General features: G+C 36.2%; 2 protein-coding genes across 4 annotated transcripts in view; both read left to right on the forward strand.

The window, feature by feature from the left end:
* Nucleotides 1-17,861, forward strand: part of EXOC2 (exocyst complex component 2) — a 283,103-nt gene that overhangs the window by 11,817 nt on the left and 253,425 nt on the right. Inside the window, exon 2 of one of the 3 annotated variants that reach the window (XM_060614962.2) lies at nt 1,106-1,273. The exons of the other annotated variants lie outside the window; for them this stretch is intronic. The gene's annotated coding sequence lies outside the window, so the exon portion shown is untranslated. The remainder of the gene's footprint in view (nt 1-1,105; nt 1,274-17,861) is intronic. 3 annotated transcript variants of the gene reach the window in all.
* Nucleotides 13,636-15,878, forward strand: HUS1B (HUS1 checkpoint clamp component B). Its single transcript, XM_078447615.1, is given in 7 exon segments — nt 13,636-15,061; nt 15,064-15,134; nt 15,137-15,346; nt 15,348-15,581; nt 15,583-15,690; nt 15,692-15,748; nt 15,750-15,878. Coding segments are annotated over 7 exon segments (915 nt in total). The 5' UTR covers nt 13,636-14,955.

A 17,861-nucleotide genomic window follows, 5' to 3' on the forward strand; every position in this document is an offset into this window, starting at 1 on the left:
AGTGTGGCATGGATTTATTAGTTTACATTTGATCTTAGCCTGGAGGCTAACAAGTGATAGATTTACTGGTTTAAAAAATAGTGTGTGGGACATGATACAGAATCAAGAAATGGTGTATATCCTGCAGTGGTACAAATCAAGCGGACATTCTGTTCAAAGACCACATCTCAATTCTCATAGCTAAAATTCCACATGGCTTAAAGTTTGCTGCTGTCCCTGAAGAGCCAAAAGAAGAGAGAATTGACAGCCCATGTGTTCCCAGGTCTGTTCAGCCCAACCACTGTTTTACTGAGTATGTGCTTTGTTCTGGTACTGGACTAGGTCCTAGGAGTAAAGAAAAGCACATGATGCAGTCTTAGCCAAGCCCATTGAGGACAGTTCTTTATCAGAGACCTTGGTACAGCAATTCTCCCCCCACCCCCGCCTTTTAATGTTTACTTATTTATTTTGAGAGAGAGAGAGTGAGTGTGTGTGTGTGCAAACAAGGGAGGGGCAGAGAGAGAGAGGTAGAGAGAGAGAATCTCAGGCAGGCTTCATGCTATCAGTGCAGAGCCTGATGTGGGGCTTGATCTCAAACCATGAAATCATGACCTGAGCTGAAATCAAGAGTTGGACGCTAAACTCACTGAGCCACCTAGGTGCCCCATCCTTTCTTTTTTTGTTAAATGTAGGGAATATTATTTGTTATCTCTTTCATAAGAAAATCCATTAATAAGAGAAATCAGCAGTTCCAGATCTGTCAAGAGGAAACATTATGTGGTCAGCATTACCAAGGAAGCTATATACTGCCTTGTATCCCCATTCATAGGGTTACTCCATACCATGCTCTGGAATTGACCTTTCTGTGTCCAAGGCCTTACTACATCTCTGAAAAATTTGTATACATGTTCACTGCCACAGGGAAACCAATATAAAAATGTATAAAAAACATGACTTCTCTGACCCCTCTACCCTCTCCAGTCTCATTCCTCCTGTAATGTTAACCTCTGGTGTCTATCCATCTTAGACTTTCCCATATCCATTCAAACATATATACTTGTACAAAGGCAGGTTTTTTCTTTTTTTTTTTTTTAATATATTTTTTAATGTTTTGTTTATTTTTAAGAGAGAGAACCTGCAAGTTGGGGAGGAGCAGAGAGAGAGAGGGACGGAGGATCTGAAGTGGGCTCTGCGCTGACAGTAGGGAGCCCAATGTGGGGCTTGAACTCAAACCGTGACATCATTACCTGAGCTGAAACCAAGAGTTGGACGCTTAACTGACTGAGCCACCCAGGTACCCCATAGTTACGTTTTTAATAGAAACTGTCTGTGCTAGAATGATGTCCATTGAGTCAATTTTCTCTTTCTTCCCAATAGGCTCTTGACCAGTAAAGGGCATTTGATAAGCAGGCTGAAATTTTTCCAAACATCTAGTCAGAAGACTGTCCCATGGAAGCTTTATAATATATTATGCATAATATAATGTATATACATACATACACAAAATGATTTAAAAATATACCACAAAGTTCCTTGAAGTAAGTATTCTAAAATGCTAAATGATTTGCTAAATATAGATTTACATATTTACATACACACACACACACACACACACACACACACACACGGCCCCTTTTAAAAACTAATTTGTTATAAATATTTTCTTGCTCTGGCATCTTTTTGTAATATATCACTTACTGCATAATATTTGCTTGGATGGGGCACCTGGGTGGCTCAGTCGGTTAAGTGTCTGACTCTTGATATCAGCTCAGGTTATCATCTCACAGTTTGTGGTTTGAACCCCATGTCAGGGTCTGCCCTGACAGTGTGGAATCTGCTTGGGATTCAGTTTCTCCTTTCTCCTCTTTCTCTGCCCCTCTCCCTCTCGCTTGCACATGCTCTCTCTCAAAAATAAATAAACTTAAAAAAAATTTTTTCCTTGGATAGACCTTCATATTTTACGTAAGTCGTTTTCTAGTTGTTTGGGATGTTTTTATTTTTTTCCCCCTTGTGTTAATAAATAATTGCAGTTATGGAAACCTTCATGCCTAATAATCCTCATGGTTTGGATTATTTTATACATTGGTCACCTTTTAAGAATGTTTTAAGTCTCAAAATATTAGCAAACCACATTCAACAGTACGTTAAAAAGATCATTTGCCATGATCAAGTCGGATTTATTATGGGATGCAAGGATGGCTCAGTATTCCCATATCAATCAACATGTGAAGGATATAAATCATATATTTATCTAAATAGATGCATAAAAGGCATTTGACAAAATTCAACATCTGTTCATGATAAAAAATCTCAAAAAGGTGGGATTAGAGGGAATATACCTCAGTGTAATAAAGGCCTTATATGACAGTCCCATAGCTCACATTATATTCAATGGTGAAGAAATGAGAGCTTTTCCCCTAACATCAGGAATGAGACAAAGATGTCCATTTTACCACTTTTATTCAACACACTACTGGAAGTCTTAGCCAAGACAGACAAAAAACAAAAACAAAAAAACAAAAAAAGCAAAAAACAAGAGGCATCCAGATTGTTAAAGAAGAAAAGCTGTCACTATTTTCCGGTGACATGATTCTATATAAAAAAATTCCTTGAAGACTCCACCAAAAACCTATTGGAATTAATAAATGCATTCACTAAAGTTACAGGATACAGAATTAATATACAGAAATCTGTTGTGTTTACACTAATAACAAAGTAGCAGAAAGAAATTGAGAAAACAGTTTCATTTACACTTGTACCAAAAAGAATAAAATACCTTTGAATACAGTTAACAAAGGAGGTAAGAGACCTGTACTCTTAACATTAGAAAACATTGATGAAAGGAATTGAAGACCACAAAAACATATGGAAAGAACATGCTTACAGTTAGGAAGAATTAATATTGTTAAAACGTCTCTACTACGCAAAGCAATCTACAGATTCAATCCAGTCATATCAAAATACAATATTTTTCACAGAACTAGAACAAATAATACTAAAATTTGTTATGGAACTACAAAAGACCCCAAATAGCCAAAGCAATCTTGAGAAAGAAGAAAGCTGGAGGTATCACCCAGATTTCAAGATACACTACAAAGCTATAATAATCAAAACAGTATGGTACTGGCACAAAAATAGACACATAAATCAATGGAACAGAATGGAGAACCCAGAGATAAACTCATGCTTACTTGGTCAGTTAATCTATGACAAAGGAGATAAGAATATGCAGTGGGGAAAGAGAGTCTCTTCAATAAATGGTGCTGGGAAAACTGGACTGCTTTCTTACACCATACACAAAGATAAACCCAAGATGGATTAAAGACCTAAATGTGAAACCTGAAACCATAAAATTCTTATAAGAAAACATAGACAGTAATCTTTTTGACATTGGCCTTAGGAACATTTTTCTAAATGTGTCTCCTTAGACAAGGGAAACAAAGGCAAAGATAAACTACTGGGACTACATCACATAAAAAGCTTGTGCACAATGAAGGAAACCAATGACACAGAAAGGCAACTTACCACCTTTTGCAAATAATAAGTGGCTAATATCCAAAATATATAAAGAACTTACAGAACTCAACACCAAAAAACCAAATTAACTCAAAAAGTAGAGCACCTGAATAGACATTTTTTCCAAAGAAGACATACATATGGGTAACAGACTAATGAACAGATATTCAACATACTAATTATCAGCTAAATGCAAAGCAAAACCACAGAGATAGTACCTTTCACTTGTGAGAATGACTAAAATAAAGATAGGAAATAAGTATTGGTGAGCATGTGGAGAAAAAGAAGCTCTTGTGTACTGTTTGTAGGAACGTAAATAGGTGCAGCCATTGTGGAAGACAGTATGGAGGTTCTTCAAAAAAAAAAAAAAAACACACACAAAAAACAAAAAACAAAAAAAACCCAGCAACAACAACAGAGGGCTGCCTGGGTGGCTCAGTCGGTTAAGCGCTGGACTTCAGGTCATGATCTCATGATTCGTGAGTTTGAGCCCCACATGGGGCTCGCTGCTCTCAGTGCAGAGCCTGCTTCAGATCCTCTGTCTCCCTCTCTCTCTGCACCTCTCTCCCCTTGCGCATGCTCTCTCTCAAAAATAAACATTAAAAAAAAAAATAGAAATATCATATGATCCAGTAATTCCACTGCTGGGTATTTACCCAAGAAAATGAAAACACTAATTTGAAGCTACTAACTAAACACTAAATTGCACTACTAAACACTAATTTGCACTACTGTTTATTGCACTATTATTTATAATAGCCAAGATACACAAGCAACCTAAATTGGATGAATGGATAAAGAAGTGGTATATATATTCAGTGGACCATTACTCAGCCATAAAAAGAATAAGATCTAGCCATATGTGCAAAATGGTTGGATCTAGTGGGCATTATACTAAGTGAATAAGTTAGAGAAAGGCAAATACAATATACTTTCACTTATATATGGAATCTAAAAAAAAACAAAAAGTGGAAACAGACCCATAAATACAAAGAACAAACTGATAGTTGCTAGAGAGGAGGGAGAAAGGAGGGATGGGTAAACCAGGTAAACGGGAGTGGGAGGTACAGAATTCTAGTTGTGGAATAAGGCACAGTATGAATGTATAGCATAAGGAATATAGTCAATGGTATTATAATAGTGTTGTATGGTGAAAGATGGTAGCTCTACCTGTGGTGAGTATAGCATAAGGTATAGAGTTGTTGAATCAATATGTTGGGGAAAAAAAGAATATATTCCAAGCATTTGTAAGACTTCGACACATTTTGCTAAATTTTTGTTTTCCAAAGGGTTGGAATGGTTTGTATTGCTGCCAGCAGTACATGGGAGCACTACACAGATTCACTGGACAATCATGATTGTCTTAAATATTTTTCACTAATTGTCCAACCGTGGAATCCCTTGTAATTTTTATTTCTGTAAGGTTGATTTTTTTTCCCATATTTTTCTTTATTGATTGCATTTCCTCTATTGGGAATTTTCTGCTTTATGCCTTTCTCTATTTTTTTTTTTTTTGAGTCTTAGTGTTTTTCTGTTGATTTTGTGAGATGTATTTATAATAAAGCTATTCATGTTTTATTTTGAACATTTTCTTTAATTTCCCATTTGGCTTTTAAATTTGGTTGTCTCATTTACTAAGGTGTACATGTCTTTAAAAAAATTTTTTTAACGCTTATTTATTTTTGAGACAGAACGTCAGGCAGGGAGGGGCAGAGAGAGAGGGAAATACAGAATCCAAAGCAGGCTCCAGGCTCTGAGCTGTCAGCACAGAGCCCAACGTGTGGCTCGAACCCATGAACCGTGAGATCATGACCTGAGCTGAAGTCAGACGCTTAACTGACTGAACCACCCCAGAAGGTGTACATTTCTATATGATGTGTTCACTGTTCGGATTGTTCCATCAGGTTCAAACTTAGTCTTTCCATGCTCAAAGCTGTAATATACATTCACTCTTATGTTATTCTAGGTTTTTTTGCTTAATCAAAATTATATTTGACTCTTTAACCAAGAATTCTTAAACTATATTGATGCTTGAATTAATGTAAGCAAGAAAATTATGCTTTGGACTATAACTATTTTGGGTATTCAAATTAATATATTAAAAATAAACAAAGATGGGGCACCTGGGTGGCTTAGTCGGTTAAGCGTCCGACTTCAGCTCAGGTCATGATCTCACAGTCTGTGAGTTCGAGCCCCGCATCAGGCTCTGTGCTGACAGCTCAGAGCCTGGAGCCTGCTTCGGATTCTGTGTCTCCTTCTCTCTACCCCTCCCCTGCTCATGCTCTCTCTCTGTCTCAAAAATAAATAAAAACATTTAAAAAATTTAAAAAAAACAAGAAAATAAAGTAATTGTTTAGACTATTAAGCTTAGTATTTGACTATCTTGGGTATATATCATAGTCAGCATTTGGAATTGTTTCATTGGATTGTGAACTACAGTGCTGTGGCTTTAAAGAAGTAGTTTCCCTGGTCTTGAGATATAATTGTTTACAGTTGCAGTATTATATTTAGCCATCTCCCTCCTGCTTCTTGGGTCTTTCCCAAATTATGTGGCATGAATCTTATAATTTTCTTATTTCTTTGTTAATATCTCTTCTGTCTTAAAACAGATTAAGGCCATCCTCCTGTAAAGTTTCACATCCAGTCTCCAACATGACAGCACAGTTAACGACTCACCCAGCCCATAAATTCACTTAAAGTTGGATTTTTATATATGCAGAGGAGCAATGCTGTATTATTCTTATAATGAGCTTTAAAGTTTGGAGAGATTTTTCATTTAATCCTCTCAGGGTACCTGTAAAGTTAGCTATTATTCCCATATTATAGATGAGAAAACTAGGAGTTTAAAGGGGCCTGAATAAATCATATAGTTAGGATTTGCATCTGTGTCTTTTGACTCCTACTAGTTAATTGGCTTTTCTAGGGTTTTATTTCCTTCCCAACTGAACAGGTCGGTTTTTCTTACTAAAGTGTGTTCTAATGACATCAGTGTGCTTTACCCCATTTAAGTTAATTTGCTTTGTTCTGATATAGACTGTTGGTGGTGCCCTTAATGGCAGTCTGCATCTCTTAGTGCATTAACATGGCCACACTGTGGAGCTGGGCTGAGAGGTCAGCTTGTCAGCACTTGTGAAAACTATTCTTTTTGGTGCTTTTTTCATATATGAAGTACATCTGTGTGTGTGTGTGAGAGAGAGAGAGAGAGAGAGAGAGAGAGAGATTACAGACACAGGCACTTGAGCAAGATTGCCTACGTGTGAATCCTGCTCTTTCAGTTATTAGTTGTGGGATGTTAATACAAAGTATTAACAGGGTATCCTCACAGGGAAGTTGTGAGGATTAAAAGTTATTACATGGGAAGGATAATATAGCGTTCAATAATTATAACTGTTATTACTATTATTAATTGATGTTTGCTTATTATCTAAGACGTGTTGTGTTATTTTTTAATTAATGGCTATGTCCTTTACTGATGTTATTTGTGTTACATTATATTGAAAAATATTTTAAATAAAGGCAAAAGCCATATTTGTTTCTAAATATACACTTCAAATGCTAACTGTCCATTACACATGAAAACTTTAATCCACTAATTAAGTAGTCAAGATCCCCAAAAAGTGTCATGTGGGAAATTGCAGAACCTTGCATCCTCAGAGTCACCAGGAAAACCTGTCCTTTCCAAAGAGTCAGTTTGGAACCATGGGTGATATGGTACACATCTCTGAGAATGAATAAAGCATCTCTTCATGTAGTCTGCAAAAGTCAGAGGTCAGTAATCCTGGATTCTCCTGTCACTAATTTGCCTTGGATAAATAATATAAAAACATAACTGTGGCCAGATTCCCTTAAAACACTTGGAGTTAAGGAATTTCTAAATATTTTTTGCTTTCTTTCTTCCCTCCTGCTAGCCTGAGACTCTTTGGTGAAGAGCGAAGATTGGCATTTACTCATAGTGGCCCAGAAAAGATTGAAAAGGGAGGACTGTTTTAAATGTAGGTTTTATTATTATTCAGTTATAGTGAGGCCAACAGCAGGAGAAAAGGTAGCTCTTGAAAAGACAGTTTGTTATTCACAGTCCCTAAGAGGAGGGGGCATACCTTGCCAGGCAGGGTGGGAGAAGCCAGGGTTGGGGAAAGTACTAGGGTTGGTCAGTAGGCAGAAAGTGTGAGAATGGCTAGAGCCTTTATTGTGTTTTTCTTCAGAAGGAACAGGCAAGGCAGGGTAGGCAAGCTGAGCAAGTTTAGGATTGGATAGTTTGATTTTGGCAAACTACAGTTATCCTCAGGTGTCTAGTATCTGACCTTGGTGTGTTTAGGGCTGGGGAATGTTGTTCTGGACTGCAGGAGCCTGAGAAAAGGTAGCTGTGGACTCTGGATTGGTTGGTTTGCATATCAAAGGCCTGCTCCTGGCAAGTTGTTTGCTCTCTCTAGGAATTAGCTAACCCTCTGAGAGGCAGTTCCTTTCCTAGTCTGCAAGGCCCCAAGATGTCAAAGCATTATAAAATACAGAAAAACAAAAACCATGATTAATACATGGACCAGGACTTTGTATCACAGCTTCACGATTTAGTAGCAGAGCAGAGCAAAGATCATAGTAGTGAATCATATTGACAATGAGAAGAGGCATAAATATGACCTAGAAAAGAGTATTGAGAGAAAGCATTTGATATCTAACCCCCTTCTCCCAATTATTTTTGAAGTTACTGTTGTGTTTTGGAGATACGCTTTCTTTTGTGTTTACCATAGTCCAAACTCATTTTTACTGGTAGGCTTTGGGAAGTATTCACAGTCTACATTTTGTACAAGATAATTTTCTTATAGTGTGTGTGAACTCTTCAGAGGAAAAATGGCCCTCATGAGGTTTTTTAGAGTGGAGGGGTGGGATTCGGAACCCACTGCCAAGAAAGAATCCTTGAAGACGTCTTTGGTGCAAGAAAGGTGATTTTATTAAAGCACTGGGACAGGACTTATGGTCAGGAAGAGCTGCCCTGGGACCATGAAGAGAGACTGACTATATACTTGGCAGTTGAGAGAGGAAAATCATGGGTACTTGAGGCTTGAACTCATGAACTATGAGATCGTAACCTGAGCTGAAGCTGGATGCTTAACTGACTGAGCCACCCAGGCGACCCCCATTTTTTTTTTTTTTTAATGTTTATTTTTGAGAGAGAGAGACAGCATGAATGGAAGAAGGACAGAGAGAGACACAGAATACAAAGCAGGCTCTAGGCTCTGAGCTGTCAGCACAGAGCCTGACTTGGAGCTCAAACTCAGAAACTGTAAGATCATGACCTGAACCAAAGTCGGATGCTTAACTGACTGAGCCACCAGGCTTCCCCAGAATGCGCTTTTTAAGTTTAGGCACAACTATTACAACTTTTCAAACTAAAAATGAAAAAGCCACTGAAGCATGCTATAGGTTTCTAGTTCTAATAAAGTAAATATTAATGATGTTAACCTAAAAAATAAAACTGTTATTTTACTAGCAGAAGCCTCAGTTCTTTTTGCTGCCACAGTAAAGAATTACAGGACAGATAAATGAAAGTAAAGTGAGAAAAGTTTTATTAAAGTACACTCCAAGGGAGAAGAGGGCCAGTCAAGAGAGGCAAAGGCCCTAGAAACTCCAATTTTTTCTTTTGTGTGGGTCCTAGGGTTGCAACATTTGAATGACAGGCTTGGATTATACAATAAATAGCTAACTAAGCATGCCCTTTCCTGTGAAACTGCAGCAGTATTTTTATTCTAGAGACATAGGTCAAATAAGGGCAAGCACAACAAACGTAGCTCTTCCTCTGCCAGGATCTGGTAACCATAAACAGCCTGCTAGAGGGGTGAAATGGGGTTGTCTCTGGGCAGTCCTCTGTTGGGTCTTTCCATCAAGATGTCTAAGGTCCATCATCCTGTCACTCATGCCTAGCTTCCACCTAACAGTGATGGTTTCCCATCGTCTGAGTTGTGGCTGAGCTGTTGCTGGGCAAGGAGAAAATCTTCCACCTGCTGGAGTAGTAAATTGGATTCTTCCTGCCCAGGAATGTGAAGTAAGCTGTGATGGAAAACTCCTTCAGGGCTTCCTGACTCCATCCTAAATGAGGTTTCCCTCAACTAATATTTACAGGTATATGGGAATTCTCTGTACTTTCTACTTAAATTTCCTGTAAGCCAAAAACTATTAAAAAGTCTATTCAGAAAAACATCTAACTTGTCAAGTCTTAAAAGAAACAAAGCTAAGTACCAACTCTCAGTTCTGTGCAAGAACTCTGATTTAACAGACCTTAATTTCTAGAAGGGATGTTAAAACAATTTTTGAAATTCTTTTTGTAAGCGTAAGTAATATTTGGAGGATTCATTCAGTTTTGTATCATTAGGATTTACAGGATAAAAATGCCATCGTATATGCCAATATTTTTTACTTTCTCTCTTATTTTCTTATATGTTCTAATCACTGTGAGGAAAATGCCAGTGCTGGAAACAGAAGGGAACCTTAACATATACCTGGAAATTCAGACAGTTTCAGCTGCAAGTCTTTCAGATTATAATCCTATTGAGGCAGGGGATGCTGACCTGACCTGCCATCACCTAACAGGGGTTGATAGACTTTTTCTGAAAAGTGAGATAGTAAATATTAGGCTTTTCTTGGCCTTAAGGTTTTTATTGCAACTACTCATCTTTCCTGTTGCAGTGAGAAGGCAGTCATAAACAACATGGAAATGAATTCACGTAGCTGTGTTCCAATAAAGCTTTATTTACAAAAACGGGTGGGCAGACCAAATTTCTTGGTTGCTGTAGTTTGCTGACTCCTGATCTAAAATAGACACTGGAGAAGCTCAGTGAATAAGTAAATGAAGAGATTTAAGAAGAGAACTCTCAATAAATTCCCCAGTTAGGACATTTGTGGACTGCATTCTCTGACCAAAACAAGTAAACAAACTCTGGAATAAGAATGAAGCAAGTAAAAGCTGGAATTAAAAAAAAAAAAAAAAAAGTCCCACAATAAACTGTTAACTGGAAGTTTTTAAAGTTTTCTAAAGTTAATCTTGGATCAAAGAAGAAATAAAAACTGCAACTACGGATCATTTACAAGTGAGCAATGCAACCACTGCTTGCCAAACCCTATGGTGTGACTAAAGCTATAAGTAGGAAAAATGGTGGCCTTAAAAGTTATTACTAAAGGAAGACTAAAACAAATGAACTAAGAATTCAATCTAGACAGGTAGGAAAAGCAAAGCAAAATAAAATGCATGGAAGAGGACTTAAGCAAATGTTGAAGCTGCAGGTTGAAGCTATAGGTAATGAACACCTCTCCTGAAAAAAGGTAGAATTTATAACATATCAAGGTCTGTTATTATAAAAGGTCACTAAAACAGTAAGCATTTACAAATCTAACCATGAAAAAAGAGATATTTACAGATACTGAAGACAATGAAAAAAGTGATAAAACCACAGCTATTCAAGAAAGTAGTGTGATACTAAATTTGAAAATCAGAATGAAATATCTAACTTTCTGAAACATACTAATTATTTTAAGATTTATAAAATGTGGTTCCATAATCATGAAGAAAATTCTCAAATAATCTTAGCTAATGATGCATTAGATGTAGATTGTTTTACAAGCAAGCAACAGGAAACATATAAGGAATAGAATATTTCTATAATTAAACAACTGTAAGATAGCAGATAGGAAAACTTCACATTCTTTCTGTAAGGCCAGCATAGCACTCCAGATATAGTAAATGCTCAGTAATATTTGTAAACTACTGAATGCTTCTTGATATTACAATAAATGAGCAAAGAAGTACAAGAAAAGATAATTTCTGACTAACTGAAAATAAGATTTAAGATATAAAACTCTTAAAGTAGTAGCAAATCAAATCCAGGAATGTTTAAAGGATTGGTAAAATGGAACCAATTAAAGTTTATTCCTAGAATATGAACTACTTCATTAAGAAATTTATTTCAATTCATTATATTAATAGGTAAAAATAAAGTTATGTCAAAAGATGCTGTGAAAATATTTGATAGATTTCACTGTCCATTTCTAATTTTAAAAACAGACTTTCAGTGAACTAAGGATCGAAAGCTGTTTTCTGTAACATAATTGTTACTATGTAATAAAATAGCAAACATCCTACCTAATGGTACAGTACTAGAGCGTATATTCTCTTTTTTTCTCTTTAAGATTTTATTTTTTTATATTAAATATAATTTATTGTCAAATCGGTTTCCATACAACACGCAGTGCTCATCCCAACAGGTGCCCTCCTCAATGCCCATCACTCACTTTCCCCTCTTCCCCACCCCCCATCAACCCTCAGTTTGTTCTCAGTATTTAAGAGTCTCTTATGTTTGCCCCTTCCCTCTCTGTAACCTTTTTTTTCCCTCCTTCCCCTCCCCCATGGTCTTCTGTTAAGTTTCTCAGGATCCACATATGAGTGAAAACATATGGTATCTGTCTTTCTCCGCCTGACTTACTTCACTTAGCATAATACTCTCCAGTTCCATCCATGTTGTTACAAATGGCCATATTTCATTCTTTCTCATTGCCACATAGTATTCCATTGTGTATATAAACCACATCTTCTTTATCTATTCATCAGTTGATGGACATTTAGGCTTTTTCCATAATTTGACTATTGTTGAAAGTGCTGCTATAAACATTGGGGTACAAGTGCTCCTGTGCATCAGCACTCCTGTATCCCTTGGGTAAATTCCTAGCAGTGTTATTGCTGGGTCATAGGATAGATCTATTTTTAATTTTTGAGGAACCTCCACACTGTTTTCCAGAACGGCTGCACCAGTTTGCATTCCCACCAACAGTGCAAGAGGGTTCCCGTTTCTCCACATCCTCGCCAGCATCTATAGTCTCCTGATTTGTTCATTTTAGCCACCCTGACTGGTGTGAGGTGGTATCTGAGTGTGGTTTTGATTTGTATTTCCCTGATGAGGAGTGACATTGAGCATCTTTTCATGTGCCTGTTGGCCATCTGGATGTCTTCCTTAGAGAAGTGTCTATTCATGTTTTCTGCCCATTTCTTCACTGGATTATTTGTTTTTCAGGTGTGGAGTTTGGTGAGTTCTTTATAGATTTTGGATATAGAGCATGTATTCTCAACAGGAACTGTAATTGAAAATTAGCCCATGAGGGGACAAAAAAAGATCTTAATTTTTATGCATAAAGTACATAAATGTGGTGTATTTATGATATTAAAATTTGGGGGGGGCAATGAGGATAAAACCTAAAAAGTCTCTTTACTTAGAAGTAAGACAAAGATACTTGCTAATACTGGAGTTATTTAAATTTTGTTAATGTTTTTTATTTTTCATAAAGAGAGAGAGCATGAGTGGAGGGGCAGGGGAGGGCAGAGAGAGAGGGAGACACAGAATCTGAAGCAGGCTCCAGGCTCATCTGTCAGCACAGAGCCCAACGTTTGGCTCAAACTCACGAGCTGTGAGGTTATGACCAGAGCCGAAGTCGGACGCTTAACTGACTGAGCCACCCAGCCACCCCAGTAATGGAGTTATTTAGCATTGTTTTAGAAGTTATATAGCAAAAACAGTCAGGCAACTAAAATAAGTGACACATAAATATTGAAGAGCAAATGTCCAAGTTATGATAGTATTTGAAGGTAATAAGATTTTCTGTAGAGAAAACATTAAGAAAAAGATCATTTGGAAAATGATTTCAATTGAGAGAGACTCAGTGCTCAGTAAGTTGCCTGGCTTCAAGATAAATTACATGGGCTTCTCTGTGAACAGAGCTGAACAGTTTATTGACAGTTATAAATGATTTGAATATGTGGGAAGATTCAGTATTGTAGATAGTTTAAATGTCCTGAGATTATCTAGATAGTCAATGTAATTGATATATTTGTTCATTTAACAAATACGTGTTGAGTGTCAGTGATATCCAGGTAGATGTTCTAAATGCTGGGTGTATAGCAGTGTATGGAAATATAAAAAACCCTTTTCTTTGGGACTTACAGTCTGGTTAGTAGAGGTAAATAAAAGAAGCAGGAATATAGTATGTCAGGGTCATGATAATCCCATCAAAATTTTAGTAGGGTTATTTTTAGAATCTTACACAATATTTTAAAGTTCATCTGGATCAATACCTATGACAGGATGGTTAAGATAACTTGTTAAAGATTATTTGTCCTATTGAATATTTCATTAAAATAACTATGTTATAGTTACAAAATACGTCAGTGGGACAAAATATAGAAGGTCTAGAAATAGTCTCAAATGAGGATTTTTGTCATTAATAAAAGTGGCATTTCAGACTAGTGGAGAAAACAATGGATTGTTCAGTGAAATGGTATTTGGTCAACTAGCTATTTAATACTCCAAAGTAGATTCCAAATGAGTTAGGTAATTAAGAAGATAAAACAACATTAAAGTACCAGAAACATGACTTTGAAAGCATGATTCTAGAAGTAGCAAAGAAAAGGTTGATAGGTTTGACATTAAAAAAGACTCAATTTCCTAAGAGCAAAGAGCACCATAAACAATGTGAAAAGACAAAGGATAAACTGGGAAAGATATTCACAGTGTATAAAGTGGACAGAGAGTTAATGTTTTTACTAGAGGTCTTAAAATCAAGGAAAATAAACCTAATAAAAAGTTGCAATGATCATTAAAATGGAATTCACCCACAATGCAGGTTGAGAGCATTTATTTTACTTTGCCTATCAAATTGCTACAGATTAAACAGATTGCTACTACCCAGTGTCCCTGGTGGAAGGGTGTGTTGATAAAACTTTTCTGCAGGCCAGTTTGGTAATATGTACATGTTAGGATCTTAAATGCACAACTTCTGACTGGTAATTCGTCTTTGAATGTACTGTAGGGAAATAATTGGATAAATGTGCAAAAAGTTTTATAGAAAAATGTTCATTGTCATATTCATCATAGCAAAAAATTGGGAATTGTCACTTTGATTATACATCACTACAATGGAATACTAAGCAGCCTGAAAATGATGTAGATTTATATTTGCCAGTGAGGAAAGATGGCCATCTTATAGTTTATGTATAAAAATCAGTTGCAAATGTATGCCTAAGCATGCTACAGTTTTAGAAAGCACATGTAACTGTATGTACATATATGTCCTGGTTGATGAAGACAGTATTAATGCATATACCAACAGAGTGAAATGTGGTTCTGTGAAAGATGATTTCAATTTTCTTTGTACAGTTTAGAAAGAATATTTAGAAGTTTCTGTGGTGGGATGCCTGTCCTTTTAATTAGCAGAGTGGAAACAGTAAAGCTCTTTTTAAGGGAGGAGGTAGAGGGAAGATGAAGATGGGAACAGAGGCCTTGGTTTTAGGGACCCCACGTCTGCCATGCCTTGTTGCCCTTCTCAGGGGGCCTGCAGGTGAGTGGAACCCGAGTATTGGCTCTGTTGGGACCTGCTACATGGGTCGTCCCCTGCTGACCAAGCTCTGGATGCCATCCTCATGGCATCATGAAGTTTTGTGCCAGCATTTCTGGCAAAGACTTTATGGAGCTCTTTATTCACATCTGCAGCACCGTATCAAAGCTGGAGAGAGTCTGTGGGCTCCACATGTGCCAGCACAAGTGTGCTTTAGGCCTGATGACTGCAGGGTCATCTGTGATGCTAGAGTGTGGTGTGAGGTGAGGCGGGAGACTTCTTCCACTGGTTTCACATGAAAGATGTTTCAGAGGAGTTTAATGAGATTTATTTAGAGGTGCCATCTGATCATTTGTTCAGAGCGGTGAGAAGCACAGGGAATGCCTCTGCCCTGAAGCCCCAGTTGACCAATAAGTGGCCTCCCCACCTCGCTGTGGCTGTGGAGCTGCCATTGCCCACAGGTTGGACTCTTATGGTACACAGTCGATTGATTGCCTGTGAGGTTGCTTCCCAGAATGGTGTTGGAAGATTTCCCGGAGCCCAGTGTGCAAGCCCATGATGTTAGTGTTCGTCCTGCTTTGAAGACTCTGAAGAGCACTATAGAAAGGCTAGCAAACTTGGGTGATCAAGTGCTGGTTGAAGCAAATCTAAATGGCAAAATGAACTTGAGGGTACAAACTGATGTTGTGTCTGTTAAAAGTTATTTTAACAATTTTGGAAAATCCTTCCAAGTCTGCTCAGGATATGCCTCAAGATAGAAACCCTGAGAATATGTTGCAAGTACCAGTGGAAAGTAGGAAGCTTCTGTAGTTTTTCGAGGGGCAGCAAAATAAATCCTACAATAGCTTTATGCAATATTTTGAGCAATACTCTTCTTCATCTTGTTTTTGGTTCATGAAGATGTCTCTTTTCAGTATTTTATTTTTGCTTATAAAAATTCAAGCGGCCTGTATTTTTTTTTTTTTTTCTTTTTAAAGCTTACGGTCTTTTCAAAACTGAAACAGACCCTGAGTTAATTGGGTTGCAAGTCTGCACCCTCACTGACCTATATAGAATGTACATTTTGTTCAGCCCTTCTTCCTTTACAAAGCTTTTATTAAAAAAGTCATTGGTGAAAGAATTGGATAGTTCATTTTTTATGTTTCTGGACTTTTATCAGTTTTTTTCATACTTTTTAAGATGCCAACAAGAAAAAGATTTTCTATTTTAACTCTTTTTAACAAAAAGGATTGTAACAAAATAAATAAAAACTTTGAATCCTGAAACATTGGATCAGTTTTTATTATAAAATGCTACCATGTGAAATGGGAACTTCATTCTTTTAAAGCAAGTATAATTTTCTGAGGGAGTTTTCTTAGCTTGATATGATACCTGAAAGGTATTTAGCATTTGCGTGTATTACATAGTTTTTATTAAGCTGTTTTTTGGTCAAAGTATGTATTAATGTATATTCATAGTTTTAGATTTATCATCTACAAAGCTTGAGTTGGTTATTAGGCTCACTAATAGTGCATCTTATTCACTGTGATTCAAGGAAATGGTCAATTTATGTTTACTAAGATATTTCTTATGGGTAACTTTTATATAAACCTAGTTTTCATTTTTTCCCCATAGTATTACATTATTCTAATAGAAAATGATTCTTAATGTTTCATTATTTTGGGAAGAGGAAGGAGGAGTTATAAAGGACTACTACAGTGATTAGAGGGAAGGTTTATATTCTTTCATATTAAATTTTACTTTTTTAATGGCTTATGCAATAAGACAAGTCTTTAACTTGGCAGCCTTTATTTTTGCAGACTCAGTGAATTCCCATGGCTACATTTTAATCACTAATGAATAATTTCCTACTCGATTTGGTGATAAAATGCTTAAATTTGCTAATTTATTTTGTTTTGCTGATTTGTAAATTCCATTCATGGTGTTGTGGAAAGAACACAGAAACATGAGACCTAGGCAAGTCACTTGAACTCTGGCTCTTTAAGATCTTTCAGTTTGAGCAGATTCCATTTCAGTCCTCTGAGGGTTTCAATATAAGAAGATTAAATAGTTGTTTTAAAAATTATTTCAAACATAGTATCTTAAAATTATTAACATAACTTTCAGAATTATGGCTTAAGTTTTTTTCTAATTTATGAATTAAACACAGTTGCTTGGTGAATATTTTAAAGCTTTTTAAATGAAAGATGAAAATGTAAAACAAATCTTTAACTCAGTGAGAAAATTATAAGATATGCACTTTTTTTTTTCTGTGCATAACACAGAAATGACTTCTCATACTTGTTTCTAGTATCTTTTCCAATTTTTTTTCCTTTAGTTTATTAATTAAGTGAGAATTTTCAAGCTGTAGTAAAAGTCTGCCTTTTTACCTCTCCTTCCTTCCCTCCGTCTGTCTGTCTCTCCCTCTCTCCCTCTATCTTTTCCTGTGCCTCTTTTCTCTGTATTTAATAAAACCAGGAAAATGAAAAAAAACTTATTGTTTATTTTGGAAAATACATATTTGTGCACTTTAAGGTAAATTATTATGATGGTTAACTTTTAATAATTCATTAACGGAAAGTATCTATAAAAGTTTTGTAGCCTAGTCTTTGTAATGTAACTTTTGAAAACGAGAGGTGTAATTTATTCCTCTACTCAACCTACAGGTATGTTGCTATTAAAGAAAAATTAAAAGACCATCTCATACTGTAACATCTAAATATAAGGTCTTAAAAATTCAGATTCTTTCAATGGTCTAGTAAAAAATGTTTATAATGAATACAAACATTTTAAAATAACATGTTTTTATTATAGTTTAGTTGTGAAAAGTCAGGCATTGCCAGTTTCTAGTCTTACAATTATTAATTGAATTTTAAAGCCTGGTCCAATGAGTAAAATTCTTACAGAATCATCCTTAGGGATGATCTCATCTACCCACCTTATTTATAGATAAGAAAACAGTTTCAGAGAGCATAAAAGTAACTAAGGGCTTTTAATTTTCTTTTCTTTTTTAATGTTTA

Source organism: Panthera onca, chromosome B2 (assembly GCF_046562875.1).
Source record: "Panthera onca isolate mPanOnc1 chromosome B2, mPanOnc1 haplotype 2, whole genome shotgun sequence".
Classification (NCBI taxonomy): Eukaryota; Metazoa; Chordata; class Mammalia; order Carnivora; family Felidae; genus Panthera; species Panthera onca.